The sequence below is a fragment of the Phyllopteryx taeniolatus genome, chromosome 5, assembly GCF_024500385.1.
Source record: "Phyllopteryx taeniolatus isolate TA_2022b chromosome 5, UOR_Ptae_1.2, whole genome shotgun sequence".
Classification (NCBI taxonomy): Eukaryota; Metazoa; Chordata; class Actinopteri; order Syngnathiformes; family Syngnathidae; genus Phyllopteryx; species Phyllopteryx taeniolatus.
This window is the reverse complement of record NC_084506.1, coordinates 24340305-24357655: the sequence shown is the minus strand read 5'-3', so window position 1 is coordinate 24357655 and position 17351 is coordinate 24340305. Positions and strand designations below refer to the sequence as shown.

At 41.3% G+C, this 17351-nt stretch overlaps 1 protein-coding gene across 4 annotated transcripts in view; it reads left to right on the top strand.

The window, feature by feature from the left end:
* Positions 1-17351, top strand: part of LOC133478242 (transcription factor SOX-6-like) — a 121669-nt gene that overhangs the window by 78282 nt on the left and 26036 nt on the right. For 3 of the 4 annotated variants that reach the window (XM_061774053.1, XM_061774056.1, XM_061774055.1), the window contains exons 8-11: positions 6278-6401; positions 7874-7953; positions 15047-15199; positions 16725-16893. In XM_061774053.1, coding sequence (XP_061630037.1) covers positions 6278-6401; positions 7874-7953; positions 15047-15199; positions 16725-16893 — 526 coding nt within the window. The remainder of the gene's footprint in view (positions 1-6277; positions 6402-7873; positions 7954-15046; positions 15200-16724; positions 16894-17351) is intronic. The other variant, XM_061774054.1, reaches the window with a different exon arrangement.

The window sequence follows — 17351 nt, the reverse complement described above, 5'->3', positions numbered from 1 at the left end:
AAAATGACCTTAAACCTTAAAATGACACCATTCAAGTCAAATGACTGACTTTCTGTCTTTTCAGACATGGCTTCTTGGGTCTACTCATGACAGTTCAAATTTTATACCATTTTTTCCCACCTGAAACTGAATATTCCAAATATGCTGGGGTGCACCAATGGACCAATAGCAAATTAGCTCCGCTGACACGCAATGGAAAAACCTCAAACATTTTACAATTTAACATCCTTCACCTGTCTAGTATATGTGGTTCAAATTTGGTAGCAATTAGACAAATTCTCTAGGACAAGTCTGTTTTTGAAGGCCACTTGCACAAGGATAAAAATGAGCCTAAAATCCACATTCATTTAGTGCCTTGACTCCGCCTACAAATTCTGTAAAATAAATGTTATGAGCAAAATCAGTCCACACTGCACTTTCTGAATCTGAGATTCAACTTTCCAACGGACCCGCCTTTTCAGAACCTCCTTACCAGGGAGGCTGAAGAGTATGATCTCCCTGCAGTTGAAACACACCCTCTGGTACTCGTTCTTAACAAGGGTATCATGACCACGGTCTCTCAATGCAGAGGCAGTGTCCCCGATATCCACGTGACGTTGCAGAGGCGTGTCAACCAGGGCACCCGTACAACATCCAGAGCCATCAGGAACTTTTTAACCACTTCGGTGACCTCAACCCATCCCCACTATACACACTATTGATGGTACACTGCCCCCCCCCCCCCCCCGAGGTGTTTAGGTGGTGGAGCAGAATTTCTTCAAAGCTGTCCTGAAGTCATTCTCCATGGCCTCACTGGACACCTCCCACGCCCGAGTTTTTGCATGGGCGACCACCAAAACTGCGTTCCGCTTGGCCAGCCCTTACCCATCAGCTGCTTCCAGAGCCTGAACTGCTGTTTGGTGAATAGGCACAAACAACAGTCAGGACCCGTCCCCCCCACCTGAAGGCGGAGGGAGGCTACCCTCTCATCCACCGGTGTAAACCGCAACGTACAGGCACTGATCCGGGTGGCAATAAGTATTCGCACACCTGCTCGGCGCCTCTATCCTTGGGCAACTCAGAGTGGAAGAGAGTCCCACCCCTCTAAAGAGGACTGGTACCAGTGCCCAAGCATTGTGTGGAGGTGAGTTCAACTATATCTAGTCGTAACTTCTCAACCTCGTACACCAGCTCGGGTTCCTTCCCTGCCAGACAGATTACATTCACGTCCCTAGAGCCAGCTTCTGTCGCGGGCGATCGGACCGACAATGTCCCCGCCTTCGGCCGCCACCTAGCTCATTTTGCACCTGACCCCCTTGGCCCCTCCCACAGGTGGTGAGCCCATGGGAATGGGGACCGACATTGCCTTTGCCCGGCCACCGGGTGCTCGACATCGAGCCCCACCTCCGGGCCTAGCTCCAGAGAGGTGCCCCGGTGACCCGTGTATGGGCAAGGAAAACCTAGGTCCATGTATTTTCATCATCATAAGGGATCATTTAAGCCATGTTTTGTCTAGAACCTGTTTGCCCTGGGTGACCATGCCAGGGGCACAAAGCGCCAGACAACTTAGCTCCTAGGATCATTGGGAAACACAAGCCCCTCCACCATGATAAAGTGAGGGCTCAAAGAAAACTAAACCAAACATTTTTTACATACCTGTCTGAAAATGTCTTCCACAAACCCCATGATGGAGGTTTGTATCCTAGTTTATCCCTGTAAGTGACTACCACACCTCCAGGCGGTCTTGCGATTTTCTCTGTGGAACTATGTACAATATCCACTCGATTAATCCTCCTCACCCACAGGTTATGATGGATTAATCTGGATTTTTTTAGTAAACTGAAAAAAAACTGTGGATATCTGACCCCAAACACAATATGTGTGATGTGTGTCATGGTTTTCAGTTCAGGTCTGGGTTGTCACTTGCTTTCTGCCACCCGGAAGTACCCTGGCAACTACTGTTTACAAACATGAAACGGTTAGATGGCCTTGGTACCTAATGATGTGAACTGTAACTTTCAGCGTAAACAAGGCTTTTAACAAAGCTGACGACAAACCAGTCACATGACTCAAAGATTCCAAGTTGCTCTATGTTACTCTGCTCGACTCGTTGCCATGGAGATGCCACCGTCCTCGTTTCCCCGGCTCACAAAACGACTATTAATAGCATGTCAGCGTATGCACACATGTGCCTTGTGCCTATAAGTGTGTGTGTGTGTGTGGTGAGGAAGGGGCCCTTGTGTTTTCTTAGGGGCCAAGCAGGGCCAGGACCCCCACCACCTCGTGGGTAAAATGAGATCTTTGTGTGTTTGTGCTCCTAGTCAGTCCCAATGTTCCCAGAGTAGCACAATGAATGGGAGCTTTTTTTTTTTGTCCCATTCTACAGCCCACTACTCTTATTCTGTTACCCGTCATCTACAAGTGAGTTACATTAAAATCGGCTTGGTCGAATACCCATCTATCCATCCATTTTTTGAGCCGCTTATCCTCACAATGGTTGCGGGAGTGCTGGAGCCTATCCCAGCTATCATCGGGCAGGAGGCGGGGTACACCCTGAACTGGTTGCCAGCCAATCGCAGGGCTCATATAAACAAACAACCATTCGCACTCACATTCACACCAAGGGGCAATTTAGAGACTTCAATTAACCTACCACGCATGTCTTTGGGATGTGGGAGGAAACCGGAGTGCCCGGAGAAACCCCACGCAGGCACAGGGAGAACATGCAAACCGCCACGGGGTACAATCCGGCCCGCAGGATGAATTGGAGAATCATCCTGCGATGATTACATGAATACACAAGACATTATGGTGGTGAGGACTAAACATAATAATGACATAAGGGTTATGCACACATGTAGATGACAAACTGAAGCAAAAATGTCTCAAGAAATTCATTCTTTTTTATTGTTTAATTATGTATTAATATATGGTATATTCATTTGTAGTGGTCTAATCATTTTTTGTTAGTGCCCCACTTTGTCAAGAAAATTTATTTGACTATTATTACTTAATTTATAAAATATGGGTTAGGGTAAGGAATTTTATTGTGGATGATTTATTTCTATACATTTTGTTTGGCCATTTTTATTTTTACATTATTTTACATTTATTTCTAAATATATATTTTTTAATTAATTAAAATAAATAACAGTATATATTTGTTTATTTAGTTCCCATGTGTAATATATATTTTTAGAATTCATAGTTAATTTTGTCAAATTATTTATTGATATTTATTTATTTAGATTTTTTTCAATATTCATTCCTATATTGAAATCTTTATTTTTTCGGAACTGTTTTTAATTATTTTTCTTTTACATTGTATAATTACTGTCACAATATTTATTATTAGTAGTAGTATGATTCCTTGTTATCGTTCCAATTCAATAACAAAATCAAACTTCTAGTATTTATTATATTGCAATTTATTCTGGACTATTTACATTTTTTATATTTATTAAAATATATTTATTTTAGAGCCGGCACGGTAGTGGACTGGTTAGCACATCTGCCTCACAGTTCTGGGGACTGGGGTTCAAATCCCGCGCCCGCCTGCGTGGTTTTCTCCGGGTACTCCGCTTTCCTCCCACATCCCAAAAACATGTGTGGTAGGTTGTTTAAATTTCCCGTAGGTGTGAATGTGGGTGCGAATGGTTGTTTGTTTCTATGTGCCCTCTGATTGGCTGGCGACCGGTTCAGGGTGTACCACGCCTCCCGCCCGAAGATATCTGGGATAGGCTTCAGCAGCCCGCGACCCGCATAAGGATAAGCGGTAAAGAAAATGGATTCGTGGATATTTATTTTAGGAATGTATTTAAATTAATGTTTCTATTTATTAATATATTTAAATTATTTATAATTTATTAAATACAAATTATTGTTATATACAGCACAGTAATATTTTTATGTTGTATGTAATTTTCATTCTTTTTATTTTATGCAATATTCATTCATAAGTTTTTATTAGTATGAGTGGAGCTCCTTGTTCATGCCCCAATTTCAAAACAAAATGAATTTTTACTATTCATTTGATCATGTGTATATTAATATATTTATTACAGTTATTTATTTACAAAAATCTACATTTATTCCTATATTAAATTTCATTGCATATTTGTTGTTATTGTTATGGCATTGTCATTATTTTTATTTTGTGTAATGTTTTATTATTCTATATTTATTACCAGTATTAGTAGTGTAAATCTATCATATACTATTTATTTTGATTTATTTCATTAATTATCTTTGTACATTTTTATTATATATGAGTGTATTTGTATTTTCATTTTCAAAACTTATTCATACCTTTGACTTCCTTGTAAAGACATATTCAAGTTAGGACGAAACTTGTATTGATTCAAGAATGGCATATAATATTATCAAGCTTTATCACAAACACTCACACACACACACACACACACACAGACACACACACACACTATGTAACGCAACGCACTAGAAGTCCCGCAGGCGCACTTTTGTTAACGTTCTTTTCTTTCAGTGGCGAACTTTGCCTCACTTGGGGGCCCCCACCCCCACCCCAGACTCTTTCAAGGTGATATGAAAGATCCCTGTTGGCAAAAGACATTTGCTCATCCATTTTGCCTTACTTAACTTTGACTTTATCTTTATTCTTTTATTTGATCTTGTTTCTTAGTTATTCTTGACTGTAGAGGCTCACTGGCCAATTAATTAGGCACACCTGCACCATCTAATGACGTCCAACGCAAACACTCAGCCTTCATGTCGCCAAATAACGCAGCCACATGTTCCGTACAGCAGCAAACTATAACATTTTACAGTACAAGAATTACAAAAGAAAAAATCAACATGATTATCTTAAAAAGCAGCATTATTATCTTAAAGGCAGAAAAGGTGATACAATGGGATGTGAGTGGATTGTGCAGGTCTACCTAATACAATATCCTCAGGGTATAAGGATACGTATTAAAAATAAAAAAATATTAATAAATAAGATGAGCTGGGGTTTCAGTATATTAAATAATAATAATAATAATAATAATAATGTCGGCGGCATGGCTCAGGTGGTAGAGTGGTTGTCTCCCAACCAAGTGGACAAATAGATACATAGCATGATATTTCATTTAGGCTGAAACAGTGGACCACCACATACTTGCAGTTCAGCACCTGCGGATTCACAATGCGCAGATTTTTTATTTTTATTTTCATTTTCTGTTTTCTGGCGGCACGGTGGACGACTGGTTAGAGCGTCAGCCTCACAGTTCTGAGCTGCGGGGTTCAATCCCCGTCCCCGCCTGTGTGGAGTTTGCATGTTCTCCCCGTGCCTGCGTGGGTTTTCTCCGGGCACTCCGGTTTCCTCCCACATCCCAAAAACATGCATTAATTGGAGACTCTAAATTGCCCGTAGGCATGACTGTGAGTGCGAATGGTTGTTTGTTTCGATGTGCCCTGCGATTGGCTGGCAACCAGTTCAGGGTGTACCCCGCCTCCTGCCCGATGACAGCTGGGATAGGCTCCAGCACGCCCGCGACCCTAGTGAGGAGAAGCGGCTCAGAAAATGGATGGATGGATGGATGGATTTTCTGTTTTCTTTTTTTTCTTTTTTTTGGGGGGGGGGGGGCAACCCCAAAAATGCTTATTGCCAGTTTATCCACACTTATTCACGAATTGTTGGGGTTTAAAAATATATATATATTTATATGTCTATATATATGCGGCACGACGGACGACTGGTTAGAGCGTCTGCCTCACAGTTCTGAGGACTGGGGTTCAATCCCCGGCCCCGCCTGTGTCGAGTTTGCATGTTCTCCCCGCGCCTGCGTGGGTTTTCTCCGGGCACTTCGGGTTCCTCCCACATCCCAAAAACATGCATGGTAGGTGAATTGACAACTCTAAATTGCCCGTAAGTGTGACTGTGAGTGCGAATGGTTGTTTGTTTGTATGTGCCCTGCGATTGGCTGGCAACCAATTCAGGGTGTACCCCGCCTCCTGCCCGATGATAACTGGGATAGGCTCCAGCACGCCCGCGATCCTAGTGAGGAGAAGCGGCTCAGAAAATGGATGGATGGATGTCTATATATAGAATATATATTTTTTTTCAATGCAATTATAATGGGCATCAATTATCCGTGGAGTTTCGTTATTCGCAGTTCGGCCCGGTCCCCTATCCCCCGCGACTAGCTGGGGTCCACGGTATTCATATTGGGTATGTTTTTAATTTTTTTTTTTGCATTTTATGGATATTGTACACACTTAAGTTATCTCTCTCTTTCTCTTTGTCCATGTATGCTGGTGTCTCACACCTGCCTCTCAGGTCCAAGGACACATGCCTCCCCTCATGATCCCTGTGTTCCCTCACGACCAGAGATCTTTGGCGGCCGCAGCAGCCGCCGCTCAGCAGGGCTTTCTCTTCCCACCGGGCATGTCCTACAAGCCAGGTTTGCACACGCACGCACGGAACAATGCGAGGATGAATGTGGAGGAAATAAATGTTTTCTGGATAAACAATCTGCTTCTCTAACAAAGACAGCTCTTATCAGCGGCACCTCCCACGCTGTCTCACACACACATACATACACACGCACGCACACACACACACACACACACACACACACACAAACACTGGGAACTCGGTCCACGTTAATGAGGTGTGTCAGGTGAGGAATGTTCTGGAAACAAGCAGAGAGATTTACAAGGTGCTCAAACAATACATTGGACACAACCCAGCGTGGAATGTCGTGTCTCTTTTTTTACGGTGTGCTGAAAGCTGCACAAAACATCTGCAATGTCAAACATGTCAGAAATACACACACACACTTGCACATGAAGGTATACACACACACATGTATACGATTCCCAGGTAAGTACTGACTTACACTGCACTCATGAAAAAAAAAAAACATTGTTTAAAAAATTAAAAACACACAGTTTGCCCACGAATGGCTTGATAATCTTCTGATTTTATTGTAGTTTGCGCAGATTCAAGACACCCAGTGCCGGATGTAACAAGCTGCCCCAGATACTCTCAATGAGACACATTTTGCTCCAGAATGCCTTGATACTCTTTCATTGTACCCAGCATAGATTCATGACACTGTGCTGGATGCCGCCCAGAACATAATCAAGCATCCTCTGTGTTTCGCAGTAGCTACAGTGTTCTTTCATTGTACACACTTTGCTCACAAGTCAAACGTTTTAGTATCTTTCTGAGGAGGCGCTGTTATGATCTCGGGCTGCTTTGCTAGCCCATGTGTGTTGCAAACACGCAGGTATTACACACATGAACACATTCTCATAGTACACACTGGCTTGAGCACACACATAATAACACTATAGACTTAAAAATCACAAGGAAAAACAAGATCACAAATACATTTAAACAAGCACATGTTGCAGCTTTTACACACACACACACATCACCTGAAAAAACAACAAAAAACAATTCGAAGTATGTTGCAACACAGACAAAAGTATACACAAACATATGTACACTATTCGGGTACCTGCCCTGGCTCGATAACACAAACAAAACAATGATTTACATTAACTCGTGAAAAAAAATAAAACCAAAGGCAAAAAAAAAAACGTGTTTCAGGTTTTACACAGACTCACAAAGGTACACAAAAAGTATATACATACATTCTTTCGCACTTCCTCGCTTTCCTCCAGGTGTTCCTCCACTTGGAAAGATTTCCTCCTAACATGAGTCCACTTGTCCTGAGAGAGGCGAACACGATTATTAGATTTTTTTTTTTTTAGGGTTAGGGGTGGTTGCTAAAAAGCCATTATTGACTGTAACAAAGGCTTGGACATGGAAAGCCTTTTAGAGTCCAACCTCGAGAGAATGGAGCGAAAGCGTAAAGTGTATGGAGCTGAATATAAACATAAAGCCACGCTGTCCTCTCCACAGGTGACAACTACCCCATGCAGTTCATTCCTTCGACAATGACGGCGGCCGCGGCAGCCGGGCTCAGTCCACTTCAGCTACAGGTGATGCACCACGCAGTCACACAAATATAGTACACAGTGCCTTAACTCATGTATCAGACCACCAGAAAAGAAGAGACCATGCAGTGTCACAATAGACCCTTAATGCTGACTCTTTTGATGTTTGACCGTTTTTTTTTTCTTTCGACCTGAAACATGGAGAAAAAATTTGTAAGCATGAATAAACTTTTTTCAGAATTGTGCATTGCAGGTATGAATGATACTAATGTATTAAAACCCACCAAAAGGAAAATTAGTTGCCAGAATATTAATGAATATTAAAACCCCCAAAAGGTTTCTGGCAACTAATTCACAGTTGCCAGAATAATAACAATAATTGAAGGCCCTCAAAAGATGACTTCATTGCCGGAATAGTAATGAGAATTAAAGCCGTCCAAATGGTGACACAATTGTTGGAATAACATCAAGTAAAACCCCATCCAAAAGGCAACTTATTTGCAAGAATAATAATACGACTTACAGTACATTTTCTTAAAGGTGACTTAATTGACAGATAAATGATAAGACTCAAAGCCCCACAAAAGTAAATTAGTTAGAATAGTTAGCTAGAATAATAATAACAATTCAAGGACCCCAAAAGATGGCTTATTTGCCAAAACATTAACACAAATTAATGATCCCCCCCCCCCCCCCCCCCCCCCACCCCCTCAAAAAAACTGAATTTGTTGCCAGAACAGTAATAAGAATTAAGCCCCTTAAAAAGCCAAATTACTTAACAGAATAATAAGAAGAACTCAAGCTGGGAAACTCAGGCTGCTGTAAAAACAACACCGTTTTCCTTTAGAGCCTTTTAATTCCAGGAACCACTAAAATTGGTATTTGAAGGGATTCTATGGATTTTTAATATTGGTTGAAAATACATTTTTACAAATACATTTTACTCTCTGCATAAATAGACTGTTGGGTGACTTGGGTGTTTTTGTTGATGCTAATCAGAGATGACTTGGTGGTGCTCATGTGTTTTTCTGCTCGATGATGCTTGGCAGTTAAAAAAAAAATTATTAACCAACTGCCCTGACCGAGGCGACACATAACACAGTCTGCTTTACATTTATTGAATAAATGTAATTACACCCTAATTGAAGGAGAGCGCATACAAAGCAAAGAAAAGCAGCCTCTCAGAAGTTTACAACATTCCCGGAGCAGAAGAAGGTTCTAAAGACGCCAAATTCACGCCGCTGTTTCCGGGTAAAAAAAATTGTTTCAGTCAATACAAAGAAACATTGACCCAATAAACAAAACTCCTAGTTCAAGTGATGTGATATTTCCCAACAAAATTGAGAGAAAAAAAAGCTTTCATTGGACTTTCTATCCATTCCTTGACACAATAACTGTCCGGCGTTTACCTGCTGTATGAAACCACTCAGCCGAGACAGCTCAAGGCTAATCGGCTTCAAGTCGAGGAAAAAAAGACGGGGAAAAAGTGTTTACCGCATCATGCCTATCTCCGCTATTGTTCATTTTTCTCTCCGAGGTCTGTGTAGCTAAATGGCCAGTGAATGGAGGATGGTGGCAAGAGAAGAAGAATGTGAGAAGAGAAGATGAGTGGTGCTGTCCAAGTACTTTTTGTCCAGCGCTATGAGTCTTGGGGACACCCCAGGTGTATTTGGGGGTTGCATCAATTTAGGGAAATTGTTTACTATACAGGTGCCACCGTGGACAACCGGTTAGCACATCTAACTCACAGTTATGATGACCGGGGTTCAAATCCCAGTCCCGCCTGTGTGGCGTTTGCATCTTCTCCCCGTGCCTGCGTGGGTTTTCTCCGGGTGCTCCAGTTTCCTCCCACATCCCCAAAACATGCATGGTAGGTTGATTGAAGACTCTAAATTTCCCGCAGGTGCGGATGGTCGTTTGTTTATATGTGCCCTGCGATTGGCTGGCGACCAGTTCAGGGTGTACCCCACCTCTTGCCCGAAGATAGCTGGGATAGGCTCCAGCACACCCACGACCCTAGTGAGGATAAGCGATACAGAAAATGGATGGATGTTTACTGTACATTTTTTCCAGCATACGTTTTTGCAAAATGAGACTTAAATGCCGCAATAAACATAAAAATTAAAGCCTCCCAAAAAGGAGAATTAGTTGCCAGAATAATATTACGGTAAGTCTTAAGGCTCCCAGCCCCAAAACGAGATTTAAAGGTCCCATATTTTGGCTATTTAGACCTCCATAGAGTGACTCTCTAACATGGACTTAGTATATAAGTGTCAATTTCATTAAAAAATCACAATTTGAATGATTTGAATGATTTAATTTCAGGCCTCCTGGCAGAAAAACGTCTGGAACTAAAAAATGCGTGGACGATTTTAATTCATATTTCACGTTTACTGAGGCGCCATAGAGACAATATAACATCCCAAATACTAGAACAATTTGAATTGGTAAAATATGACACCTTTAAATTAAAGCCCCCCCAAAAAAGGAGACTTAGTGATGCAATAATAGATATTGAAGCCCAGAAAAGGTGATTTATTGCCGGAATAAGAAGAATTAAAACCCTCAAAAAGTTGACTTTGCTGCCGATAATAAAGCCTCCGAAAATGTATTTTAATGCCATAATAATAATAATAATAATAATAATAATAATAATAATAATAATAATAATAATGATTAAAGCCCCCACAAAGGTAATTGCTGGAATTATAATAATAAATAATAATAATAAATTGAGCACCCAAAAAAAGTGTTTTAGTTGCAGTAGTAGGAATTAAAGCCCTTCCAAAAGGCAAATTAGTTGCCGAAATAATAAGAAATAAGGCCCCAAAAAGAAAATGAGGTGCTGGAATTAAAATAATAATTGAGGTCCCCAAAAATGGTGACTTAATTACTGGAATAATAATCAGAACAATCAGACTGGTAAATTGCTAAAATTCTAATAAGAATTCAAGCCCTCCTAAAGGCTACTTACTGTAGTTTCCCCCAATAATTATAAGAATTAAAGCCACCCTTGAAAAGGTGATTAAGGTGCTTGCCATGTCTCAAAACATTTTCTTTTGTGCGTGTGCCAGCAAGCTCGAGGAGCCACGACTGACATGCGAGCGACCGCTCTTTTATCGTCCGCCCATCACACAAAAGCCTGTTGTTGCGATGAATCACGGCAGGAGGAATTCCGTCCCTCCCGAAAGCGCAACACCTGGCCGAGCAATTCATCACGCACTTTACTGCCGCTTGACACCTGTGTTGGGAGAATAGCACTTAGCGCTAACGGTTATCGTAGCATATATTTACAAAAGACAGAAAATGTTTGGCATTTTGCTATAAAAAAAATAAAATACACACATTTTGTTGATTCTGATCGATTGACATCACATTGTGCTTGTGTAGCAGGGCTCTCATTAGCTGCTATTGACACAGCACAGTAAAAGCGTCACCAGAGTGAAGACGAGGAGAAGGAAACCTGAATGAGAGAGGAAGCATTTCATCATAGGTGCAGAGGGAGTTTGTTTACGAAGAAGCAATTACGCCAGGAATGTTTGCGAGGTGGCGAGGCTGGGAGCACATGTTTGGAGATTGTTGTCAAAACGATAACCATGCCAAGTGCAATTATGAAGATTGTTATAATACCTTTGTGATTAGCGTGCAAAAAACAAATGCTGCAGAGTACCACGCATCTACATATTAGGGGCAAGGTATTTATTATGGCAGAGGCCTTTATTTATATAATGCATTTTTAATACATGTTTTGCAGTATATTTTTTAGATTTTTACCCTACAACTACATAGTGATATAAAAAGAATTATGATAAAATATGTGTTTCTTAGAGGGGTGGCACTAACTTTTGGAATATTTATTAGAATATTTAAAAATAAATAAAATATTGTAATACAAACATCTTTTTATTTTCATTATATGTTAAAAAGTGTTTCCACAACCCTCCAAAAATGTGATGATCAAATTTGCATTACAACAGATCAGAGTAATATATATTCTGTTATACTACTATAGTTAGGTGTAAGGTTGTTTATTTTTTGCTTATTTGGTACAAATGCAGTTTTTTAAAGCATCTAATAGGGTATACTTTTAGATTTTATTTATCTACATAATGATGCATATTAAAGGGCTACTTCTACCACTGTTAATACGTATAATAATAATAATAATAATAATAATATAAGCGGCACGGTGGCCGACTGGTTAACACATCTGTCTCACAGTTCTGAGGACCTGGGTTCAAATCCAGCCTCACCTCTGTGGAGTTTGCGGTTTGTGATGAAAAGGGTACAGTGTTAGCATAAGATGGCCAGATGCTACCATTAGCATATTTGTTTTTATGTATGTTCGCAAACTGTCTATTTTCTGGCTCATGGAGCACAGTGTACACCGTTAGCATTAAGATGGACAGGACTCTTGTTATTATAAGTGCCCCCGGTTAGCGGAGCAAAGGAATATGCAGAAGCGGCTCTGCGGTGGTCTTGATTGACAGGAGCGAGGCCCCGCCACCATCCCGTCCTCAGGTTCCGTTCATGCCGCTTTCTTATGGGGATTTTGACAGCCTGCTGAGGCCTTCCAAGGTAAACGAGCGGTGAGATATCACAGGCTTTGTTTCGGGCAGCGGCAAGGCCCACTTTTCTGTTTGTGTTTAATATCGAAATAGAGGCCTCGACCGCCAGCTTTGCAGTTTTGACTACAGGGAAATTGGCACTGCCAATACTGGAGGGGAAGAGTGGGGTCTTTTGGATAGAGAGGGGGGCTGCCAAGAGGGACGTGGATTAGAGGATAAAGATGGGATGGAACAGATGCAGGAACAAGAAGAGTGAAACCACGCGGATGGGGGCCATCTGAAAACCTGCGTTAGGTGTACAGCCTTGCTATTAAGTACAAGAAGCTAACGTAACAACTATACTCACTGCTCCTTGTTAATATTATAAAAACAGATGTGTCTTGAATATATCACATAATCTTTTGTGCACCAAAAGCTGCCTGGCACCGGCCGAGACGCCTAGCATAGAAGCTAACATAGCATTAATAATAATGCTTGCTGTTGGTGTCATGCGCATGTTTTTATAAACCACAATGCTCCAACACCTTTCCAAAAGTAAGGCTAGCTAGCTAAGGTAAGCAAATGTATCAACCTATCATAATAAAAGGGACAACAGGGCTTCCTGTTGGTGTCCCAATATTTTGGGATATTTTTTAATGTTGTATAGTTTGTAATAAAGTAATCTGAATCTTTTTTTTGTTTTTTTTTGCACGACAATGCCCCCAGATCCTTCCCAAGTAAGGTAGCTAGCTTACCATAGCAACCTGGCAAAAATACAAGCGGTAACAGCACTTCCTGTAGGGTGTGTAAATACTTTATCTTTGTCCAAATACTGTATAGTATATGTATGATTTTGCACCACAAGATCATTCCACAGTTAACAATAAGTCACGCACAATTCTGAGTGGAGTTCCTCAGAGAAATGTCAGTGTTCCATTGAATGTCTATAAAAGGTATAACAATACCACATTTTCTTCACTTTTCTCTTCCTGCTGGTGGTCCGGATAATGTACTTGGATGTTCCAGACTTTGGTTAGCTGGTCTGTGGTTCTTACTAAGTACGTCGGTTGGCAAAAAAAAAAAAAAAATTTCCCCCTCTGCCGCTGCAGGATCATCCCTTGCAAGTCTTTTTTTCAGTGTTCTCTACTGTTGTTTTATCACTGCTTATGGCCATGATTTAAAAAAAAACTGCCACTTTAGAGGGCTTTGCCATAGTCAAATACCCTTAGAAATGCAGGCGTGTTCATCTACATATGGTACGGGTCCTAGGTGTAACTCCCCACTAAAATTAGCTGGCCAGTCCCCCACATTTTTTTTTTTAAATTCAGCCACCGAAGCCAGTTTCATTTCGCAACATGCAATTTGGTATGCATGTCTATCATGAGTAGATCCCCAAAAAATGTCTTAAGAAGTAAAACACACAGGAAGTCTGGCATCGTTGGTTATGAGCAAAGGCCAGGTTTGTCATTTTTAAGTGTTCTTCAAAAATGAACATCCATCCATCCATCTCCTATACTACTTATCCTCAGTAGGATGGTGGGTGCGCTGTAGCCTATCGCATCCCACAAAAAAGTTCAAAGAAACTATGCCCAAAAAGACATGTCTTACATTTTGGAAGGACACAGTCATTTTAGGGTAAATTTAGACATTTCCAAGGGTCTTCCAAATATGAAGTCGTCTTTGAGATTTTCCCCGGTTGCTACCAAAAATGAAGCAGGTATACCACACAGATGGGCAACGCTAACGAAACATTTAATTTTCATCATTAGGTGTAGGCGGAACATGGCGGCGAATTTTGCTGACTCATCGTACAACATGGAACTCTTAAAACTCAGCTCTAGAAAAAGTCTTAAAGACTAATGCCCAAAATAGTCAGTCATTTGGTTTTAAAGAAGACATTTTGGGTGCTCCTTCTAAGGAATTTGCCCAAAGGAGCTCCGTTCGGAAGCAGGTATCGTAGACAGATGGGTGACACTACTGTAAATTGTAGAGTTTTATTTCAAAGCATCAGTTTGAGGAACATTTGGAGTATTTGCAATGGAAATGGAAACTAAAAGACATTTGCCCCCAACAGCAGTTTGACAGATAGACGCGAAATTGGGTGGACGTGTATCATAGCATGACGCAGGAAAGTTTCAAGGACCCATCCACAAAATTGAACAGGAAGTTGGGCATTTTGGTTTGAAGGTTTTGGGTATCCTAGACAGATAGGCGATACTAAATTGAGAAGCTGTTTTGCGTATGCCACCTAATGTGGCTGGAACATAGCGTCAAAGTTAGATGATCATGTTGAGGATTCGGCACGAAAAAGGCTTTAATTGAAGTGGTTTCCACTCGCAGCCGCCGTGGCAACCGAAGCTTATTTTGCACAAGCGCCACGACGTGGGTGTTCTAAAGATACAGTCGAGTGAGGACTTGGTGTTTGGACGCAAATTAAAGTGAAACAATTGCCTCAAACTGTTAGCGGGACACTTTCGTTGAGTGAGTTATTGACGTGTGATTTGGTGTGTGTGTGTGAAAAAAGAAAAAGCCACCAACCAACGCTAACAGTCTGTCGTTTTTTCTTGCTGTTTTTGTTTTTTCCGTCGCAGCAGCTGTACGCCGCTCAGCTGGCAAGTATGCAGATCTCACCGGGGGCCAAGATGGCGCCCGTCCCGCCGGGGGGGCCCAACGCATCCGGCCCGCTGTCGCCCACCGCCCTCCAGAGCGAGAAGCGAGCGTCCAGTCCCCTCGTGCAGGTCAAGGTGAGAGCAAAAACCCACTTCTTTCTCTTTTTCTTTTTCAATTACAATCAAATGTCATAACACACTGACAAAGTGACACTGGCGCTGGCTGCTGTTTGGCTGGATGCCAGACCTCTTCACTGTGGAGAGAGCGCACGCCTCGTCTTTATTTGACAACTGGGCACTATAATGGAAGCCACATGTGTGTGTTTTGTGTGTGTGTCTGTGCGCGGGTTAGCAGCTGCGAGTCACAATGGGCGCACGTCAGCGCTCACCGCACTCAAACGCTAACACAGCGCCTTCTGAACTCCACACCAGACACTAAGCATACGCACAAACACACGCACACACACACACACACACTCAGCCCACTGGCATACCATTGCGGTCTATCACACACACACACACACGCACGCAAATACACTAAGGCTTTACACAAAGAGCAAAAAATGGATGGATTAAAAATGTAAGAAAAATATTATTAGGGCGTAATTAATATGGACTATGCATATATAGTGTTACACACACTAAGCAAAGAGTAAAATAAGAAGAAAATAAATCCAAGTTAAATATTTTATAAACATATTAAGCGCAGTGCACATACAGTATAATATTGATAGCAAAGAAATAGTAAAGACCCCCCCCAATAAAGGAACATACACAAATACAAATAAAGGCTTTATGCACAGCAAGCAAAGAGCAAAATAAGGAAAGCTATTCATGTAAAACTGCGATTGGCTGGCAACCAGTTCAGGGTGTACCCCGTCTCCTGCCCGATGACAGCTGGGATAGGCTCCAGCACGCCCGCGACCCTAGTGAGGAGAAGCGGCTCAGAAAATGGATGGATGGATGGATTTATGTAAAAATACAAATATACTTTTAAGTGCAAGTGCACAAATGATATTAATAGCAAATAGCAATAAATGCCTTACTCCTAACATAACACACTCACACAAAGTAGAGTCACTCAAAGTAAAAAGAAAATAACAAATATATTATTAAGTGCACTGCATGTATAATATTGACAAAAAAAAGTATTAGCTGTCTACCCCAATAAACGGCATACCCCTAACATACGTGCATGCACACAAAGGCATTTCACACAGTAAACAAAATAATAATAAAAAATAACTACATCAAATTCTTTAAATTACGATATACTATTTTTAATACAATTAAAATGCAGTAATCATGACATAATACTACTACTACTACCACTAATTATAATAATAATAAAAATGAAATTTAACAAGAATAAAAGGGCGCAATCATAAGCAAGTAACAAGAGAAAGGATCTTAGTCTTTATTATTTACAAATATCAACATTTAGGGAAAATCACATTGCATCATCTATCGCATATAGTATGTAAAATAAATTATTCATACAGCATTTTTCATAGCTAGTGCTCACAAAGTGCAAAGGAGCATAGTGGTTAAAAAAGGACAGCACATGAAAAAATATATAATAAAAAATATAAATATCCTTCTTGCAAACTACCTACTGAATTGATTAAATAATCAAGTGTGTCGTTTCATTTCCGGTCAGTTGGAGGAAGGCTCCACGCAGCCGCTCAACCTCTCGGCCCGGCCCAAGACGTCGCCAACGTCGCCTAACGCGCAAACGCTGTTTTCTGGCACCAAGAGCAGCCCCACAGGCGCCCCCAAGGCCCGCATCCCCAGCCCGGTTTCCACCATGAGCCGCAACGCCTCCCTGGGTAAGGTGCAGCCCTCGAATTGTGGAAAATGTAGCCCCCGAAGCCAGTTTCACTTAGCAAAATGAAATTTGGTAGGCATTTATTTCATGAGTATTGCCACAAGAACAAAAAGTTCTCAGAAGTCATGTCGGAAAAGACACAGGAAGTTTATCATTTTGGTTTGCAGCAACCATTTTTGGCTAATTTTGGCCATTTTCAGACAAACTCCCCCCAAGGGATTTTGTCCGATTGCTACCAAATTTGAACCACATCCACTCGACCAACTGGCAATGCTAAATAGCAAAACATTTTAGTTTTTGTCATTGTGTGTGGGCAGAGCATGGCAGCCAAATTTGATGAGTCAACATTGGTCCACTACTACAGCATAGAATTTTTGGAAAATTGTTCCCCCAAAGCCTGTTTCATTTAGGAGCACAACATTAAGTAAACATGTCTATCCTGAGTAGACCCACCAAAAA